Source organism: Hordeum vulgare, chromosome 1H, assembly GCF_904849725.1.
Source record: "Hordeum vulgare subsp. vulgare chromosome 1H, MorexV3_pseudomolecules_assembly, whole genome shotgun sequence".
NCBI lineage: Eukaryota > Viridiplantae > Streptophyta > Magnoliopsida > Poales > Poaceae > Hordeum > Hordeum vulgare.
The window spans coordinates 492,767,105-492,784,671 of NC_058518.1; the positions used below are offsets into that span (position 1 = coordinate 492,767,105).

Sequence of the window (17,567 nt, forward strand, 5' to 3'; positions counted from 1 at the left end):
CATCATCTTCTCAAGAAATCTCCATTCCACCCGATCATACGCCTTGTGCATGTCTAGTTTCACAGCACAAGTGCCATACCCCGATGTCTTCCTCTTGATGGCATGATAGGACTCAAACGCTACAAGGAAATTGTCGGTAATGAGCCGGCCCGGGACAAATGCGCTCTGGTTGGGTGAGATGATCTCTGATAGTACCATTTTTAGTCTCCCTGCCAGCACTTTGGATATGATCTTATAAAGAACATTGCAGAGGCTAATAGGCCTGAATTGTGTAACAAATTCAGGGTTGTCCACCTTGGGAATAAGAACTATCGTTGTATTATTCCATCCCCTAGGAATTTTCTTGGTCTGTATTACATGCAGCACCTCGTCCACCAGATCCTCTCCTATGATATGCCAGAAACGCTTATAGAAAACTGCATGAAGTCCATCAGGGCCAGGGGCTTTTAAATCACCAATGTTGTACAGAACTTTTTTAACCTCCTCTCTAGTATAGGGTTTATTGAGCTCTGTGTTCATCTCCTGTGTGACTCTAGGGTTGACTGTCTGAATGACAGTGTCGTCATCTCCTTGTGCTCCAGCCGTGAAAAGAGAGGTGAAGTAAGCTGAAATATGCTCATGTATATCATCGAGCTCCTCTACCCAATTGCCATTGGGATCTTTGATTTTCATGATCGCGTTTCGCTTCTTTCTGCCATTGGCTGCGCGGTGGAAGAAGCCTGTATTTTGATCCCCTTTTGCAAGCCAGTCTGCTCTACCTCGTTGCATCCAGTATAGTTCCTCTTTCTCGAGAATGTCCTCAATCTCGATATGGAGTTTTTGATGCTGGACTATTGCCTCGTCAGATAATGGACCAGTTAGTACAGCATTCAGCTCAGCTCGCAACTGTCGGAGCTTTGACCTCGGCCCCTTCAGCGTATTCTTGTCCCAGTGATGCAAGTCATCATGCACTCGTGCAATTACATCGGCCAAGGGGCCTAAACCTTCCTCCTTCCTCTTATTCCATGCCGTCTGCACTATATTCTCCACATTCTCCTCTGCTAACCACCGAGCCTCAAACTTCCGAGTCCCTGCTGTCTTCCTCTGTTGTAGTATCAGACTATGATCCGTATCGATTAAGATAGGCCGATGATCAGATTTATTATACTCCTCACTGGAAACCCCATAGTCTGGAAACATATCAGCCCATCGTACGTTGCTCACCGCTCGATCCAAACGTTCGCGGATAGTTCCTCTACGCCAAGTGAAGATGTCCCCCACATATCCTAGGTCATCCAGCCCGCAGTCAGACAGTGCGTCACTAAATGCCCGCAAGCAACGGATCGGTCGTGAAGCACCCCCTTCCTTCTCATAATTGTGGAGAATTTCGTTGAAATCCCCTGCTATAAGCCAGGGGAGATTTGTCATCGCATGTAGTTGCCTTAGATATTCCGAGGTGAGATGTTTTCTTTCTCCACTAGGTTCCCCATATAGGCCCGTGAATCGCCATCCATCCGGGGAGTTCTCATTGAGTCGAATATCGATGAAATTTGCATGAATCTCTACTGACGTGACTCCCACGTTAGCTTGCCAAAGCATCAAAAGACCACCACTTCTTCCATCGCTTTCCGACACTGCCATTTGATCATAGCCCAGTCGCCTCATCAGTTTGCCTGCCCTTACTTTGTTCAGATGTGTCTCAGGCAGGAACAACACATCTGGTTTTACTCGCCCGTGGATCCCCACAAGCGCACGCACTGCCGCAGGCTTCCGTATCCCGCGGCAGTTCCAGCTCAGAAGTTTCATTGCGTCCGGTCGAGCTCCTTCTCGGAGCTCGCCGATATCTGATGACTAGCATCCATGACGGTATTACATCCTGTTCTTGATCGTTTCGAGTCCTGAGACGACACGTAGTCCTCCTCCTCCCCATCTGCAGTAGTGTTAGCTTCCAGTTCATCCATTGGTATAGTTCCCACTGCCGCAGCCTCCAAAAGGAGGGGAGGCTTCGGTTTCCTGATCTCTGTTGGTGGCTCTTCGTAAGTTAATCTTTTCCGAGATTTTTCCCCTTCATACATTGCCCCAACTCCCACTTTGTGTGGGCTACTAGCATCATCCTACAACTCCTTCGCCAATGGCCTCCCCTGATCAGTTCTGCCCTGGGGATTGACCTTATTTCCCCCCGTAGCCTGCTGCCTAGTCCCTTGTGGTTGGCCCCCTGATCTAGCAGCAAGGATCCAATCCCCCCATGCCATGGCCTCTCTGTCGTGCTTCCCATTACCATGTTCCAAGAAAGTATGCCCCATATGTCCACAGACGTAGCAGAACACCGGCATTTTCTCATAAAGAATGGAGTAATAGACTTTCCGTTGATTCCTGGTTATGGAGACAAACCTCATCAAGGGTTCATTGACATTCAGCCTGACCCGAACCCTGACAATCCTTCCGTCACCCCATCTAGGGTTTAGCATCACACTCGATACCTCACCAACTTTCTTGGTCAACGAGCGTATCACCTGTTCCTTCCTGTACATCGGAGGTAGGTCAACAATTTGGATCCACACTACGAGTTTATCCAGCATTACCTCGTCAAATTTTGTGAATCCATCGTACGGTTCCATCTAAACCCCATGGTCCCGAAACAGCCAAGGTCCTTCTTCCATGATTCTCTTCCAATCGCCCATGCAATTGACCGTGATCGAGAAGAGGTTTGCTCCTAGCGCACTAAAGTTCGCCCCCTGTGCCAAGCTCCAAGCCATGCGCATGCTCTCATAGAACGCCCCCCGGGAGAAGGGTTTTTCGGTATGAACTTTGGCTATCACCATGAACTCAGCTCCCACAGACTCCTCCGGAAATTCCTCATCGAAGTTGAGATCGTCCTCCTCTCTTTCTTGCAGGTTCAGTTTACCTATCAGGTCATCCACACCCATTGCCTTATCTGCCATGGTTGCGCTACTCGCTGAAGATCGCGATCCCGACGTCACCATAGCCCGCAGCAGAACACCGACACAAGATCCGAGCGCTACCCTGGTGTGGGTATATGTAGATCGTCCCCCTACCCCGGAGGGGAGTTGTAGTCCGATTGCACGAAGGAACCCTAGACGTTTCCGCCAGGGAAGAAGAACCCTAGGCCGCCGCCAGGGAGGAGTCGCGAAACACGCCGGTATGGTTTTTGCGACGAATAATCTTTGTTACCGAGTACAATGCTCGACACAGTACCTCATCTCTTATTTGTCCAGATATCTCCTTTTGCTTATCCAATTTATCATCGAAAAGGTGTGTCTTACTCCCGGGAGTGCGCACACCCTTTTATCTTGGCCGTAGAGCATCATCAAGATTCGTTACAGGCTCTAACCCACAACAGAATATTTACAGGACTCGTTTGTTAAATCCGATCATTTGACTGGTCCATCCTTTAGCACCTACTCCCTCCATTGCAAAATATAAGACCTTTTAGGGATTTTATTAGGAGACTACATACGGAGCAAAATGAGTAAATCTATACACTAAAATATGTCTATGTACATCTGTATGTAGTTTATAGTATAATCTCTAAGAGCATCTCTAGTGGATGGTGTATATTTGAATGTGTATATCTTCATATACACGTCCATATACACGGCGTGGAAATTATACACGTCCTAGTTTTTCAGTGAAACGTGTAAATTAGGACGTGTATATTCCCCTCATTCTTTCCCCCTCTGCAAGATAAGAGATTCAGTAGTGCACACAGGTTCAGAGAACAAGACAGGGGAGCTTCGCCGCGTTGCAGCCGTCTCCCTTGTCGCCGGCAGCCTTCCCCGTGGCATCCAAGATGTCCATGGACTCGAGGGTGCCTCCCTCGTTCCATTCCCATCGCTAGGGTGACCGGTGGGCCACCACAGTGACGGCCCCAACCTCGTCTCCGGCGAGTACCCGGAGCCGAAGCCCTGCAGCAGGCCGAGCTCGAACGGGTGGAGCAGGGAGCATCAGGAGCTCGAGCGATGGCGATGCGGGCACGGGATCCTCTGCCCAGGCCGCCGGCCCCTCCTCTGCCCAGGCTGCCGGTCCTCCTCTGCCAGGCCGCCACCCTGCCCCTCCCGTCGCCAGATCTAGAGCGCCGCGCACCCCGCCCGCACCCCGCCGCCGCAGCGGCGCCAGCAGCCCGCCCGCACCCCGCCCGCACCCCGCCGCCGCAGCGCCGCCAGCGGCCCGCCCGCACCCTGCCCGCCGCCAGCAGCCCGCCCGCACCCCGCCCGCACCCTGCCCGCCGCCAGCAGCCCGCCCGCACCCCGCCCCGCACCCCGCCCGCCGCCAGCAGCCCGCCCGCACCCCGCCCCGCACAGCGCCGCGAGCTCCACGAGCGTGGCTGGCTCGTGTTTATTTACACGAGGAGTAGCCTCGTGGATGGACGTGTATAACTTCCACGCCCGTATACACGTTCCACTGGGAAGCATTTTTCTGTTTGCAATGTGTATATTTAGCATCCACCTCCATATACACCATCCACTAGATATGCTTTAAAAGATCTTATATTTAGGAACGGAGGGAGTACATAGGGTCTCACGGTCAGGTAGCTGCATGCGTTCACGAGACTGCCACAATAGTCAATTCTTGAATGCAGTAGAAGGGCCCAGCGTGCTGTACAGATCCTGGTGCATGCAGCCAAATTTCGTATTTTAACCCTTTTAAGAAAGATTTTTGAGATTTGACCCTGGTTTAAAAACAATCTAATCATTTTTACTATCGTCAGTGTCTATGACGGTAGGGTTACACAGCCTATCGCTAGGCCCTCTCGCGGTAAGTGACTAATCCACGCCAGCAACCTTAAACGACTGTCGTCCCCCCGTCGCCCCCCCCCCCCCCACGCTCGTCCCACCCTACCGGCAGGGACCCTGGCGGTAGGTTGTGTAACCCTACTGGCAGGGACCCTGGCGGTAGGGTGTGAGCAGTTATAAGTGGTTGGATCGTCCGCGCCCCACCTCATCTCCTTCTCCCAGCCGCCGAAGAACAGAGGAGTTCTACCTCTCGCCACCTCTCCCATCTCCTCCACTTCCCTCGCCCCTTGGATCTTTTTTGTTTCTTCAACATTTTTGCGGATCTAGATGGTCCCGAAACGAGAAAAATAAGCTTCTTCGATCCCTCCATTAAGTTTTAGTCAAATAGCATCTGATTCGTCGCATTATTTTTGTCAATTAGTTTTAGTCAAATAGCTTTTGATTCGTCTGACTTTCGTCCTAGATTTATTTTTTTGTATCCTAGGATTGTTTTAGGTTGATTCTAGATGTTCTATGGGTTGGATATGAACTCTAATCACTAGATGGAATGGCAGTCCGGGGGGGAGTTTCTCCGACAGAATCTCTTCGTCGGAGAGCAAAAGGGCATATACCCAGGTTTTCGTCTTGAGACGGCGGCGCTTCATTCCGAAAGTATTTTCATAAATTTTTCTAGGTCAAAATCCGTCATATAGCAGAAGATGGGGTCGGAGGCCGCCTGTGGGCCTGTCAAGCCATCAGGACGTGCCTAGAGGGTGGGTGCGCCCCCTTGGCTTGGCACAAATAGATTGTTGGAAATATGCCCTAGAGGCAATAATAAAATGGTTATTATCATATTTCCTTGTTCATGATAATCGTCTATTGTTCATGCTATAATTGTATTAACAGGAAACAGTAATACATGTGTGAATAAATAGATCACAATGTGTCCCTAGCAAGCCTCTAGTTAGCTAGCTCGTTAGTCAATAGATGATCATGGTTTCCTGATCATGGGCATTAGATGTCATTGATGACGGGATCACATCATTGGAGAATGATGTGATGGACAAGACCCAATCCTAAGCATAGCACTAGATCGTATTGTTCGTATGCTAAAGCTTTTCTAATGTCAAGTGTCTTTTCCTTCGACCGTGAGATTGTGCAACTCCCGGATACCGTAGGAGTGCTTTGGGTGTATCAAACGTCACAACGTAACTGGGTGACTATAAAGGTGCACTACGGGTATCTCCGAAAGTATCTGTTGGGTTGGTACGAATCGAGATCGGGATTTGTCACTCCGTGTGACGGAGAGGTATCTCTGGGCCCACTCGGTAGAACATCATCATGAGCTTAAGGTGACTAAGGAGTTAGTCACACGATGACGTGCTACGTAACGAGTAAAAAGACTTACCGGTAACGAGATTGAACAAGGTATAGGTATACCGACGATCGAATCTCGGGCAAGTTCTGTACCGACAGACAAAGGGAATCGTATACAGGATTGATTGAATCCTTGACATCGTGGTTCATCCGATGAGATCATCATGGAGCAAGTGGGAGACACCATGGGTATCCAGACCCCGTTGATGGTTATTGGCCAGAGAGGTGTCTCGGTCATGTATGCCTGTCTCACGAACCCGTAGGGTCTACACACTTAAGGTTCGATGATGCTAGGGTTTACCGAAAGTTGTTCGGAGTCCCGGATGAGATCCTGGACGTCACGAGGAGCTTCGGAATGGTCCGGAGGTAAAGATTGATATATAGGACGGATAGTTTCGGACACCGGAAGTGTTTCGGGCATCACCGGTAACGTACCGGGACCATCGGGACCACCGGAGGTGGTCCCGGGGGTCCACCGAAGGGGGGCAACGACCCCAGGAGGTAAGGTGGGCCAAGTGGGGGAGGGAACCAGCCCCTAGGTGGGCTGGTGCGCCTCCCCACTCAGCACAATGCGCAGGGGAGAGGGAAGGGGGGGCAAACCCTAAGCACAGGTGGGCCTTAGGCCCACCAGGTGGTGCGCCACCCCCTCCCACCCTAGCCGCCGCCCCCCTTTCCCATCTGGTGGCTGCCGCACCACCTAGGGGGGAACCCTAGGGGTGGCGCACCCCCTCCCCCTCCTACTATAAATAGAGAGGGGTTTTGGCCCTTGGGAGACAGACTTCTCCCTCTCCCTCGGCGCAGCCCTGCCCTTCTCCTCTGTGCCGGTGCTTGGCGAAGCCCTGTCGGAAGACCTCGTCTCTCCATCGACACCACGCCGTCGTGCTGCTGGAGTTCTTCCCCAACCTCGCCCTCCTCCTTGCTGGATCAAGGTGCAGGAGACATCACCGGGCTGCACGTGTGTTGAACGCGGAGGTGCCGTAGTTCGGCACTAGATCGGAATCGCTGCGAGTACGACTCCATCAACCGCGTTCTAGCAACGCTTCCGCTTAGCGATCTTCAAAGGTATGAAGATGCTCTTACCCCTCTCTCGTTGTTGGTTTCTCCATAGGAAGATTTGAATATGCGTAGGAAAATTTTGAATTTATGCTACGTTACCCAACATAGATGCCCCCCTTGGTACTTATTTACTCCAAAAATTCTTATATATTTCAGAAAAACTCCTGATGAAGTTTCAGGTCATTTAGAGTCTAGAAAATTTTCAACTTTTTTTATGGATTTCTGGTACATAATTTGTGTTTCCGACAATTTCCTCCTTTGTGTAAGTCTAACAAATTAAGAGAAAAAAGACATTATAATTATATGATAAAGTGGAATAATGACCAAAAATAATATAAATATCAATCAGAAATCATTATGTAAAATGGACGTATCGGGGGGAAATTGGTGACGGGAGTTTTGGCACGCCGGTCACCTTGGCTATATAGCTAGGGCGACTACGAATCGGCGGGCATCGACGCAAATTCATCCCGTTGATTTTTCCAGATGCGCTATCGCTACCGCCATCTCCCTGTCCACAGCAGCGCAGCGCGGTGTTCCCCTTCCCTACATTGTCCCACTCTGACTCGCTGGAAACTATCTATTCGACCGTTCGTAGTGGGCCTGGCTGAGTATTGTTTTAAGTTTCATGCGGGCCAAAATTTGGATGTGGATCACGGCAATCAAACAGGTTCATTTCTTTGCCCACAGGCCTAACTGTGGGTAACGCGAGCAATCAAACACGTCCTTGATTACCCTGCCCATGCCTTTTCATAATAACTGAAACTTTTATTATGTTTTCACTTACATGTACAAACGACCCTGTTTTTTTACAGCACTACTCCCTCCGTTCCTAAATATAAGACTTTTAGAGATTGCACTATAAACTACATATGGATGTACATAGACATATTTTATAGTATAAATTCGCTCATTTTGCTCCGTATATAGTCTTGTAGTGAAATCTCTCAAATGTCTTATATTTAGGTACGGAGGGAGTAGATAGGAATCTCAATTCACAAGCTCTATTTATCGTTTACACAGCTTCACACCTACACACATCCATGCATCCTCCATACGACGAAGTTACAACAGACAAGCCATCCACATATCACCCGATCACTGCGTGTCCATTTCAACGAGTCGTCATCATCATGTTGTGAGGATCGGGGGGAGATAGGTGGACTTGTTGCCCAGCACCCTGGCCTTGGTGTCGGGGAAGAAGGCCGTCGTCTCCAGCAGCTCTCCGTTGTCGTCGCTGACGCCGATGGGGTAAGCCAGGAGGTGGCCCGGCAGGTCCCCCTCCGGCGCGTCGCTCGCGAACATGTCCCAGTGCTGCTGCGCCACCTCGTTCACCCTGCGCACGCACGCCAGGCTCGATGGCCGGAGGAGGTCGACAGCCGCCGCGGCCTGGCCCAGGTGCTCCTGCCACAGGGCAACTCGTAGGCCGTGCACCTGCCCCCTCGCCGGCCGGTTGGTGGACGCGAGGTAGCCCGGTTGGTACGCGCCCATGGCGATCTCCGAATCCCGGCCGCCGTCCATGGACCGCTGGTTGATGTTGGCCGATCCCACGATGACGTACTCGTCGTCCACTGCAAATAAAATGTCAGCAGGACACAGCACCATCAACTTTTGACATGGCAATATGGCATCGGTTACCTATCATGGTCTTGGCATGGACGTAGATCATGAAACGCCTGGCCTGCTGTGCCCTGACGTAGTCGGTGTCGGGCTCCGGCTTCTCCGGCGGCACGTACTCGCCGGAGCTGGGAGCCTCCCTGTTGCCGAGGCAGAAGAAGGTGAGGTAGTCCTTGGGGCTGGCCTGGATGCCCTTGGCCTGAATCGCGAGCGCCACGTCCTTGTACATCATCTCCATGGTCCGGCGCTGCCAGTCTAGGATGGCCTGCACGGAGCCGCTCTCCGGCACGCCCTCGGGCCACATGGGCACCACCACGTACACGACGAACCGCTCGCCGGCCTCGATCTTGCTCACGATCTTGAGCGACAGCTCCTTGGGGATGAGGTGCAGCGCGTTGATGTCCTCCACCGTGACGCCGTCGTCGCGGCGCCATGCGTAGGAGCTCCCGAGGAAGTACTGGTTCTCGATGTAGATGAAGTCCCGGGCGCGGCGGATGGCATGGATGTAGGCGTCCTGGATGCTGCGCTCGATGACGTGGTCCTTGCCCGTCTCCAGGCCCATCAGCGCGGCCTCCTGGGGTTTCTCCGGGAAATCCGCCGCCGCGCCGCCGTCGATGGAACGGAACACCTGGGCGTTCCACGACTCGGCGTCCTGGAACACCTCGAGGCGCGCCCAGCCCCTGTCGAGAGTGACAAGATGGTTCTCGCCGTCGCCCTGCTTCTTCCACCGCTGCTCAAAGTTGTCGAGCACGTCCCACGCGGCGGGGCCCTCGACGCGGCAGTGGATGTCGTGCCACGGCTCCCTCGGCCCGCCCTTGTTGATGGACGCTCCGGGGAAGTTGGGCTGGTGGAAGTCGTTGCGGTGCGTGGTGTCGAGCGTCCGGAACAGAGGGTGCTCCTGCGTGTCGTACCTCCCGTCGCAGAGGTCGATGCCGCCCAGGAAGCTCACGAGGCCCGGCGACGCGTTGGGTGCCACATTGCCGCTGCCGTCGACGATCACCGTCTTCTGGTGGTGGGTGAACATGGCCGCCGTCTCCACGTCCTGCACGTAGCTCCTGCCCTGGTCGGGGTTCCGGGGGCACAGGATGCAGCGCACGCCCGTGCCACGGAAGTACGTCGCCGTGTCCTCGTCGTGCGTGGCCATGAGACCGTCGCGCCGGATTGGACCGAGGCCCAGCGACGTCCGGTCGTCCCACACCAGCATCAGCACCCTGACGCCGTCGGCCGCCTTTCTCTTGAGCAGCTCGCCGAGCGTTCCCGACGACGGCTTACGCGGGTCGCGCACCAGAGCGACGTCGGTGTTGACGGACCACCCGGCAATGTACACCATCCTCCGGGCGTTGCTTATCGCCCCGAACACGTCCTCCCAGCACCGGCGCGGCTGGTAGGCCTGCCCTCCAGCGAGCTGGACCCGCAGCCGCTCTGCGAAACCGTCGGAGATGTGGGCGTCCTGGTAAAGCCTGACCCGGCATCCAGCGCGCTGGCGGAAGAAGGTGCGCGGCACGCCCGAGTACCCCGCGGAGCCGATGCCGGCGCCCCAGCGGGCCTCCGGGTCGGCGGCGACGTCGGTGAAGCGGAGCTGGACGTGGACCCTGTCCCCGCCGTCGAGCGGGCGGCGCTTGTCGTCGCAGATGGGGAGCCACTGGTCCACCCACTGGCCGGCGAGCACGGCGCCGTCGGTGGGGAGGTAGGCCCGGCCGATGAGCGTGGCGCCGACGGTGTTGTCAGCCTTGACGGTGAAGATGATGTGGCTGGCGTCGTGGGCGCAGTAGATGTGGAACGACTCGTTCCATGAGGGGGCGTTGCTCGGGTTCACCATCCGCGTCCGGCCGACGCGCGCCTTGTCGATGTCCACCGTCGCGTACAGCTTGCCCGCCGTGCCGCCGAGCCCGATGGCGTTCTCCAGCTGCTGCTTTCTCTACGTGATTAGGCTGAAACCTAACCTGACATGGATTGTTCGGTCGATTTGGGTTTGTGGAAGAGAATCTGACCTGACAATTGTTGCAGAAGGAGAGTTTCTTGATCCATGAGAAGACTCTTTTCTTCATAACAGTCTGCTTCCATGCATGCATGCATGCATGCACATATTACTGGTGAAATCACTGAGAACATTATAGCAGGATCGGAGTACAAAAGCCATGGCCATACCTTGCGTGTGGGTCTGAGCTGGCCGTCGGAGCCGACGGACAGATCGGCCTCCAGAATCATGGCGTCAACCACCCCGTGGAGCAGCATCTGGGCCATCTTCTTCTTCCTGGCTCCTCGTCTTCTTCGCTTCTTGCGCTCGACGGCTGGCCTCCAAAGCCGACGACACTTGTATATATATACATGCCAGTCAGTCTCCCATGAAAGCACAGCTGCAGAGCATGCAAGGATAAGGAATGGATGTGGGTCAGCGTAACTTGCTTCCTTTCCTCCATTGCCTTCCTTCCTTGAAGAACAATTCATAAGACATCTCGACAAGGCTACTGAAAGGTATCGAGGCAAGGGATCTTATCTTAGGACAGCACAAGAAAACCAAAGGTTCTTCTAGATTGTTTGTTTAGTCCTAGATTTTACCCGCTGCTTCTGTATCTCGGAGGAGATGTGTGTAAAAGCGGTGAAGATCCTGCGGTGTTCTGCTTTTTTTACCTTTTGACAAAAGGGTGAATTTTATTGGTTTAAACTGAAGCATAAGGAGATAGCAACACAATGAGAACACCCCGGATTTGCATGGTTAAGATGTACACAACCAACACCAATGCATGCATCACGAGAATACGTCCCAAGATATTAAAATTATATAAGATCAAAGTTATAGGTAGGCGAGAAAAAATAAATAGAATGATCAGATCCACAATCGGCTAACTACCTAAATGATCAAATGCGCACCAACCATTTGATGACACCACACGAAAGACGAGATTCTTCAATAAGAACGCTTCATAAAAGGAGTGACGTTCAATCGCCGCCGTCACCGGATCCAACCACTCAATGACAGAATCTAGGTTTCACCTACCACTATGGAATGTAAAGTTGAAGCGTTCCTACTCCCTCGCAAGGGAGTCGCGTGACTTATATTGATTGTTGGCATAAATAGCCTCCGTAGTGGCTTACAAGAATACAACCAATAGCTAGGAATCCAATTGTTACAAGTATTCGTTGGGTGAAAGGATAGCTACAGGAGAGATACAAATATAGAGTTTGTTGAGATTACAACGGAAGATTATTTCTAAATATAGCACCCTCTCTTAATCTTAATTACTCTATGTTAAGATTTCTCTTGAAATCTTCAAATGGTTTCTTTGTCAAAGCCTTAGTAAAGCCATCTGCTACCTGGCCTTTAGTGGGAATAAACTGCATGTCCAAATTCTTCTTTGCAACTCTTTTTCGCAAAATGAATATCAACTTCAATATGTATGGTTCTGTCATGGAAGACTGGGTTTGCAAAGAGATAGGTGGCCCCAGAGTTACCACACCACATACATGACACATGATGTTGCTTGATTCCCAATTCACTAAGCAATGATTCCAACCAAATGATCTCAACAATGGTATTGGTTAGTGAATTGTATTCAACCAAAGTACTTGACCTTGACACGATACCTTGTTTTATGGCACACCAAGAAATAAGATTAGAGCCAAAGAATACTGCAAATCCTTCAATTGACTTTGTGTCATCACTACCTCTTATCCAGCCAGCATGAGAAAGAACTAACAAGGGTGAAATCATATCGTCTGAACTAAACGTCTAAGCTGAGAGTGTATTTTATATACTAACAGCTGTCCAATGTATTGTAGTAGAACCATGTAGATACTGACAAACTTTGTTTAACAACAAACGATATATCTCATCTTGTTAGTGTTGAGTACTACAAGGCTTTTACAACACTTTTGTACTTTGTGCTTTCTTCTTCCTTAAGTGGCTCTCCTTCAAAAGTTGAAAGTTTTTCTAAAGTGGACAATGGTGTGGGTGAAGGTTTATAATCCTTCATCCCCATAGGAGCTAGAAGTAGAGTAGCATATTTCTCTAGATTCAGTACTATGTCATTTTGAATCTTCTTAACTTCAATGCCTAGAAAGAAATGTAGATCACCAAGATCTTTCAAAGCAAACTTAGATCATGCAAGAGAGCATTAATATCACTTTGTGAAGAACTTCCAACTATAATATCGTCAACATATATCAACACAAATATAAATATGTTTGCCTTGTTATAAAGGAAAAGTGACGTGTCAGCTTTAGATGCAACAAAGCCAAGGCGCCTTAACTAAGAGCTCAACCTTGAGTACCATGCTCGTCCTGCTTGTTTCAAGCTATAAAGCGTTTTGTCAATTTTGCACACATGTTGAGGTGCTTTTTTATCTGCATACCCAGGTGGTTGTCTCATGTAAACATCCTATTCTCGAACACCATGCAAAAAATGTGTTCTGAACATCTAGCTATCTCAAGCTCCATCCCGTGGAAACAACAATAGCAAGTACAAGCCTAATAGTTGCAACTTCAATAGGAGGACTAAAAGTATCTTCATAATCTAAACCATAACGTTGTTTAAATCCTTTTGCAACTAAACATGCTTTATAACTCTCAACTGAGCCATCTAGCTTTTTCTTGATTCTGTAAACCCACTTACAGTCATTAATATTTTTTTCCTCTTTGCTTAGGTAAAAGATGACATGTCTTATTTCTCATAAGAGTCATATACTCTTCACCCATTGCATTTTTCACTTTGGACCTTCCAGTGCATCCCCCAGTTGTGTTGGTTCCCCTCTAACACACAACATGCTATATGGTATCGTGTCATCAGTCCTAACATTTGGCTTTCTTGTACCTTTTTGTAGTCGAGATGTAACACGGCATGCAATTTGCTGTATAGGAGGTGGTGTAGAAGATTTCATCGCAGAGGATCGTGAAGAAAACTTGGATCCACTTTGCACAACAAATCCCGGTTCAGGCACAGTAGCCCGTGATGTGGACAAAAACGTGACTACATCTAACTCGGCGCCCGTGGAGAATCATGTGGTGTCAGCTTGCACATTTGCGTGGGGCTGATTGTCGATGAATACTCACAACATATGCCATAGGTAGGCTAAAGTCGGTGAGAACCGAAGGGACAAAGGTGGGCGCTGGGAACGAGGTTGGTACACGCATGGGACGCACGATGTACCCAGGTTCAGGGCTCTCCGTAGAGATAATACCCCTAATCCTGCTGGTGTGTTTGATGTATAGGAACAGAGTACAATGTCGCTCCTGGAGCTGTGTTGGGAGGAGGAAGAGGGGAGCAGCCGGCTCATCTCTACCCCTCTCTCTCTGTGGGTTGGTGAGTGTGTAGTGTTAAATGACTGGCAAGTGATCGGCCCCTTTGCATGGGGGCGACCGGGGGGTTTTATAGACGAACCCGTCGGCCTACAATATGGATAAAGGGTACAAGCGTGGGACCCGGCTGGCTGCTTCGCCGGCTGGCCAGGGGCCCACAAGGGTCTTGTCTTGTCGATGAGGGGCCCGTCGGCTGCATGGTCTCGATTGCCTATGGGACCCGCCGGCTGGCCAATGGGGCTCCCGCGTAAGGTTGACGCTGAGCACGCGTTGTACGTCAAGCGTCGCCCCGCGAGATTCTTCATGGGCAGGTAGTACGACCGCCTCCACTGTTCCCCACGCCGAGTGCAGTAATGGAGTGGGAGTGTGACGGTCCGACACTATGCTAGGTGATGGATCAGAGCCGGGGTAGGTACCTGTACCTTTGCTGACGCATAGCTACCTTTACTCGTGAGGTCTCTTCCTGGCCTACGATCTGATGTGACTTGTGATCCTCGGCCGGCTAGCCTGCTTGGTCAGCCGGCTTGAGGGTGGCCGCCTCCTCCTCAGTTCGGCTGGCGGGACCAGGCCGGCTCTGAAGGGGAGGCCGCCTGGATTCTAGCCGACAGGGGTTGCCTGGCCGGCCAGAAAGGTGGCCGCCTCGTCTTCCACCCGGCAGGCGATGCCTAGCCGGTCAGAAGACTTGGGCCTTGGGAATCTCCATACCTTCATGTCCATTGGGCCAGAAATGAAGGAACAAGCTTGATGAGCCTACCCCAGGGTTGTCCCCCCGACAGTAGTCCCCGAAGTTGGCGAGGTCTGCCGCCTGCGGGCGGGCGGCCTCACCGGCTTGTTGATTTGTCTTGATATTTTGGCTGTTGTTTGCGGCGAAGACGCCGGCTTCGAAACCGAATGGCTTCGAAGCGACTCCTCGGTCCAGTCGTAACTGGCCCGGAGAACGCCACCTGCCACGCCCCGCCTGGCATAATGATGGTGATTACTACTGACGGGACCGGGCCTGGGCCCTGGGTCCGCCACGAGGCCCCCTCGGCCTCCGCGCGGGAGATCCTTTGCGGATTTACTCCGCGATGGTTGGGCTTAGGGGAGCGTTACCGCCCGTAATACACAGAATTAATGGGGCCCGGCGCGCATCGGATCCCCTCCCCACGATGCTTTGTGGGGGTTTAAATGGGATGCGAGGGTTTCGAGGAGGCCATTCGCCCCCTCTTATCGCCCTGCTCCATGCTTTCTTCCTCCTTGCGTCCTGAGAAGAAGAGCTCGCGCCCTTCGTCTTCTTCATCTTCGCCGTTGAGACCTCCGTCGACCGCTTCGAGCTCTCGCCACCCGCAGCCATGGCCGGCGGATCTTCCTCGAAGAAGTCGTCGGCATAGCAGGCGTCCTCGCAGGGGGCCTGGCTGGGCAACGACGTCGACGAGGGGCACATCGATGCGCTTCGTCACCATCGACTGCTGCCCCCGGCCTCCCAAGTGTCGGTGCGCCTTCCTAGCTCCGAGACCGCTCCCGCACCCGTCGCGGGAGAGGTCGTGGTCTTCGTCGAGCACTTCTACCGGGGCTTCGTCCTCCCGGCTAGCTCCTTCGTTGAATGGCTCCAGTTCTTTGGCTTGCAGCCGCATCATCTGGCGCCGAACGCCATACTGCAGCTGGCCGCCTTCGTGGTCCTGTGCGAGGGCTTTGTGGGGATCGAGCCTCGCTTCGATCTGTGGCGCAGCCTATTCTTCTTCAAGCAGCAATCCATCGCCATGAAGAAATCCGAGTTGGAGAAGCTCAAAGGGCCACGCCCCATGACGTCGTGCGGGGTCGTGTTGGTGCATCACCGCCCGAAGTCTGGCTTCCCCCAGATGCCTCTGCAAGACTCCATCAGGCATTGGCAGAAGGGTTTCTTCTACGTGAAGAGCGCCGACCCGGCCCAGGACGCCCTCAACATGCCCCCGTTCGCCATCGCTCCTCCGACGCGACGGAACTAGGATGCGAAGACTCCCAGGCCGCATCCTGAGGTGGCGCTTGTCTGTGCCCACCTCGACATCTTAGGGAAGAGCGGCCTCCTCGGTCGCGACCTTCTCGCCACCATGGTGGTCCACCGGATTCTGCCTCTGCAGAGGCGGCCACATCTGGTCTGCCAGATGAGCGGCCGGCTTGATCCATGTCGGCTGTCCACCAAGAGGTTCACCCCGGGCGCTGTAGCGTGAAGGGTGAACCTGAACTCCACCGCCCGCATGGATGAGGGCGGGGAATGGACATGGGGGATGCCCCCGTTCAACCGGGCTCACCCGCCTCCGATGGTAGCCTTGCTCCATTCTTCTCTGTTGTTTTGTCTTGAAGCCGGTGGCGTTGCTGAGCCTGGTTGAATTCCCTTTTTTGTAGATGTTCAAGACCCTACAGGGGTCCCTCCGTCAGCCTGCTCCTGACGTGGAGGTGTCCGACACCTCCGAGATGGAGGACGAGGGTGCGATGGAGCCCCGCTCAGACTCCTCCGCCGGCTCGGAAGATCCCCTGGAATCGGAAGGGACCGAGCCGTCTGGTGAGTACCCGCGACACGCCGTAGCAGACTGGATGGACGACGATGAGGAAGCCTCATTCTATTCTGATGCAGCCTTCGAGGAAGACTCCGACGAGGTGGAGGAGGTCACCAGCCCACTACTGACGCGTGGCCGGCATCAAGGTGGCATAGCGACCGCTGCTGACGAGGCAGCCGGGAAGAAGGGCAAGGGTGCCACAGCTTCCCGCCCGGCCTCTAAGAGACCGGCGCTGGATCCTCCAGCCGGGCAGCGAGCAGACGGCGCCAAGAGGCGCCGTGGCGGTGGCCGGAGGTAGGTCCCGGTAGTTGCAGGGTATGGTTCCCTCCTCTTTTCCCTTCCCCATCTTGACATGAGCTTTGTTCCTGAGAAGCTTGGCTTGACAGGGAGGCAGAGGATGCGGATGAAGACACCGCCTCCGCAGCCGAGCGGGCCGGCTGGGCAGCAGCTGATGCTGCCGAGAGGGAGCTTGAGATAGAGTCCAAGCGCCGGTGGGACATGGCTGTGGGGAAGGCCGCCGTGGGTCAGCCTTGCCCCAGCCGGGTCGAGAGGTCGGCGGAGAAGCGTGCGAAGGCTAGACAGGACCCCTCCGCACATGCCCGTGTGGAGGAGCCAGCTAGCAAGGCCGCCTCCAGGCCGGCCCCAAGGACCGAAGGGGCCCAGCCATCTGAACCGGCAGCCTCGGAGCAGGTGGACCTGGAGACGATCCCTGTTTCTCCCAGGACCGAAGCGGCTCCTGACGCGCCGGTTCTGGACCTGACAGCGCCGGACACGGCCCCTGATGCCCCAGGGGCGACCATGGATGCGCCGGACGCGGCTCATCCGCCTCCTGTGGGGGAGGTAGCGCCGGTCGGGACAGCGCCCGAGCCGGCTGTCGAGCCGGCGCCATCGTCGTTCCCCAGCACGGCCCTGTTGCGCCAAGGGCCGGGAGCCGGGCTGGGAGCCGGCCCATGAAGACATGGCGGGCGGCGAACTTGGCCCGCCTGCGACTGCCCGC

The 17,567-nt window shown here is 53.4% G+C and overlaps 1 protein-coding gene across 2 annotated transcripts; it reads right to left on the minus strand.

Moving 5' to 3' along the window:
* Positions 1-8,088: 8,088 nt before the first annotated feature.
* On the minus strand, positions 8,089-11,066 carry LOC123449162 (phospholipase D alpha 1-like). 2 transcript variants are annotated; one of them, XM_045126279.1, is made up of 4 exons: positions 10,911-11,066; positions 10,754-10,816; positions 8,784-10,668; positions 8,089-8,716 (listed from the first exon to the last, which is right to left on the minus strand). In XM_045126279.1, the coding sequence occupies exons 1-4, from the start codon at positions 11,004-11,006 to the stop codon at positions 8,277-8,279; spliced, it is 2,484 nt and encodes an 827-aa protein (XP_044982214.1). In that variant the 5' UTR covers positions 11,007-11,066; the 3' UTR covers positions 8,089-8,276. The 2 variants fall into 2 exon arrangements, with proteins under 2 accessions (XP_044982214.1, XP_044982205.1); XM_045126270.1 differs by having other exon boundaries at positions 8,784-10,671.
* Positions 11,067-17,567: the final 6,501 nt, after the last annotated feature.

Excerpts from the sequence above, each read along its gene's own strand:
- LOC123449162 (XM_045126270.1), bottom strand. The coding sequence starts at position 11,006 with ATGGCCCAGATGCTGCTCCACGGGGTGGTTGACGCCATGATTCTGGAG. Across the intron at positions 10,817-10,910 it reads AGCTCAGACCCACACGCAAG|ACTGTTATGAAGAAAAGAGT; the intron begins GTATGGCCATGG and ends GCATGGAAGCAG. Across the intron at positions 8,717-8,783 it reads CCATGCCAAGACCATGATAG|TGGACGACGAGTACGTCATC; the intron begins GTAACCGATGCC and ends TTTTATTTGCAG.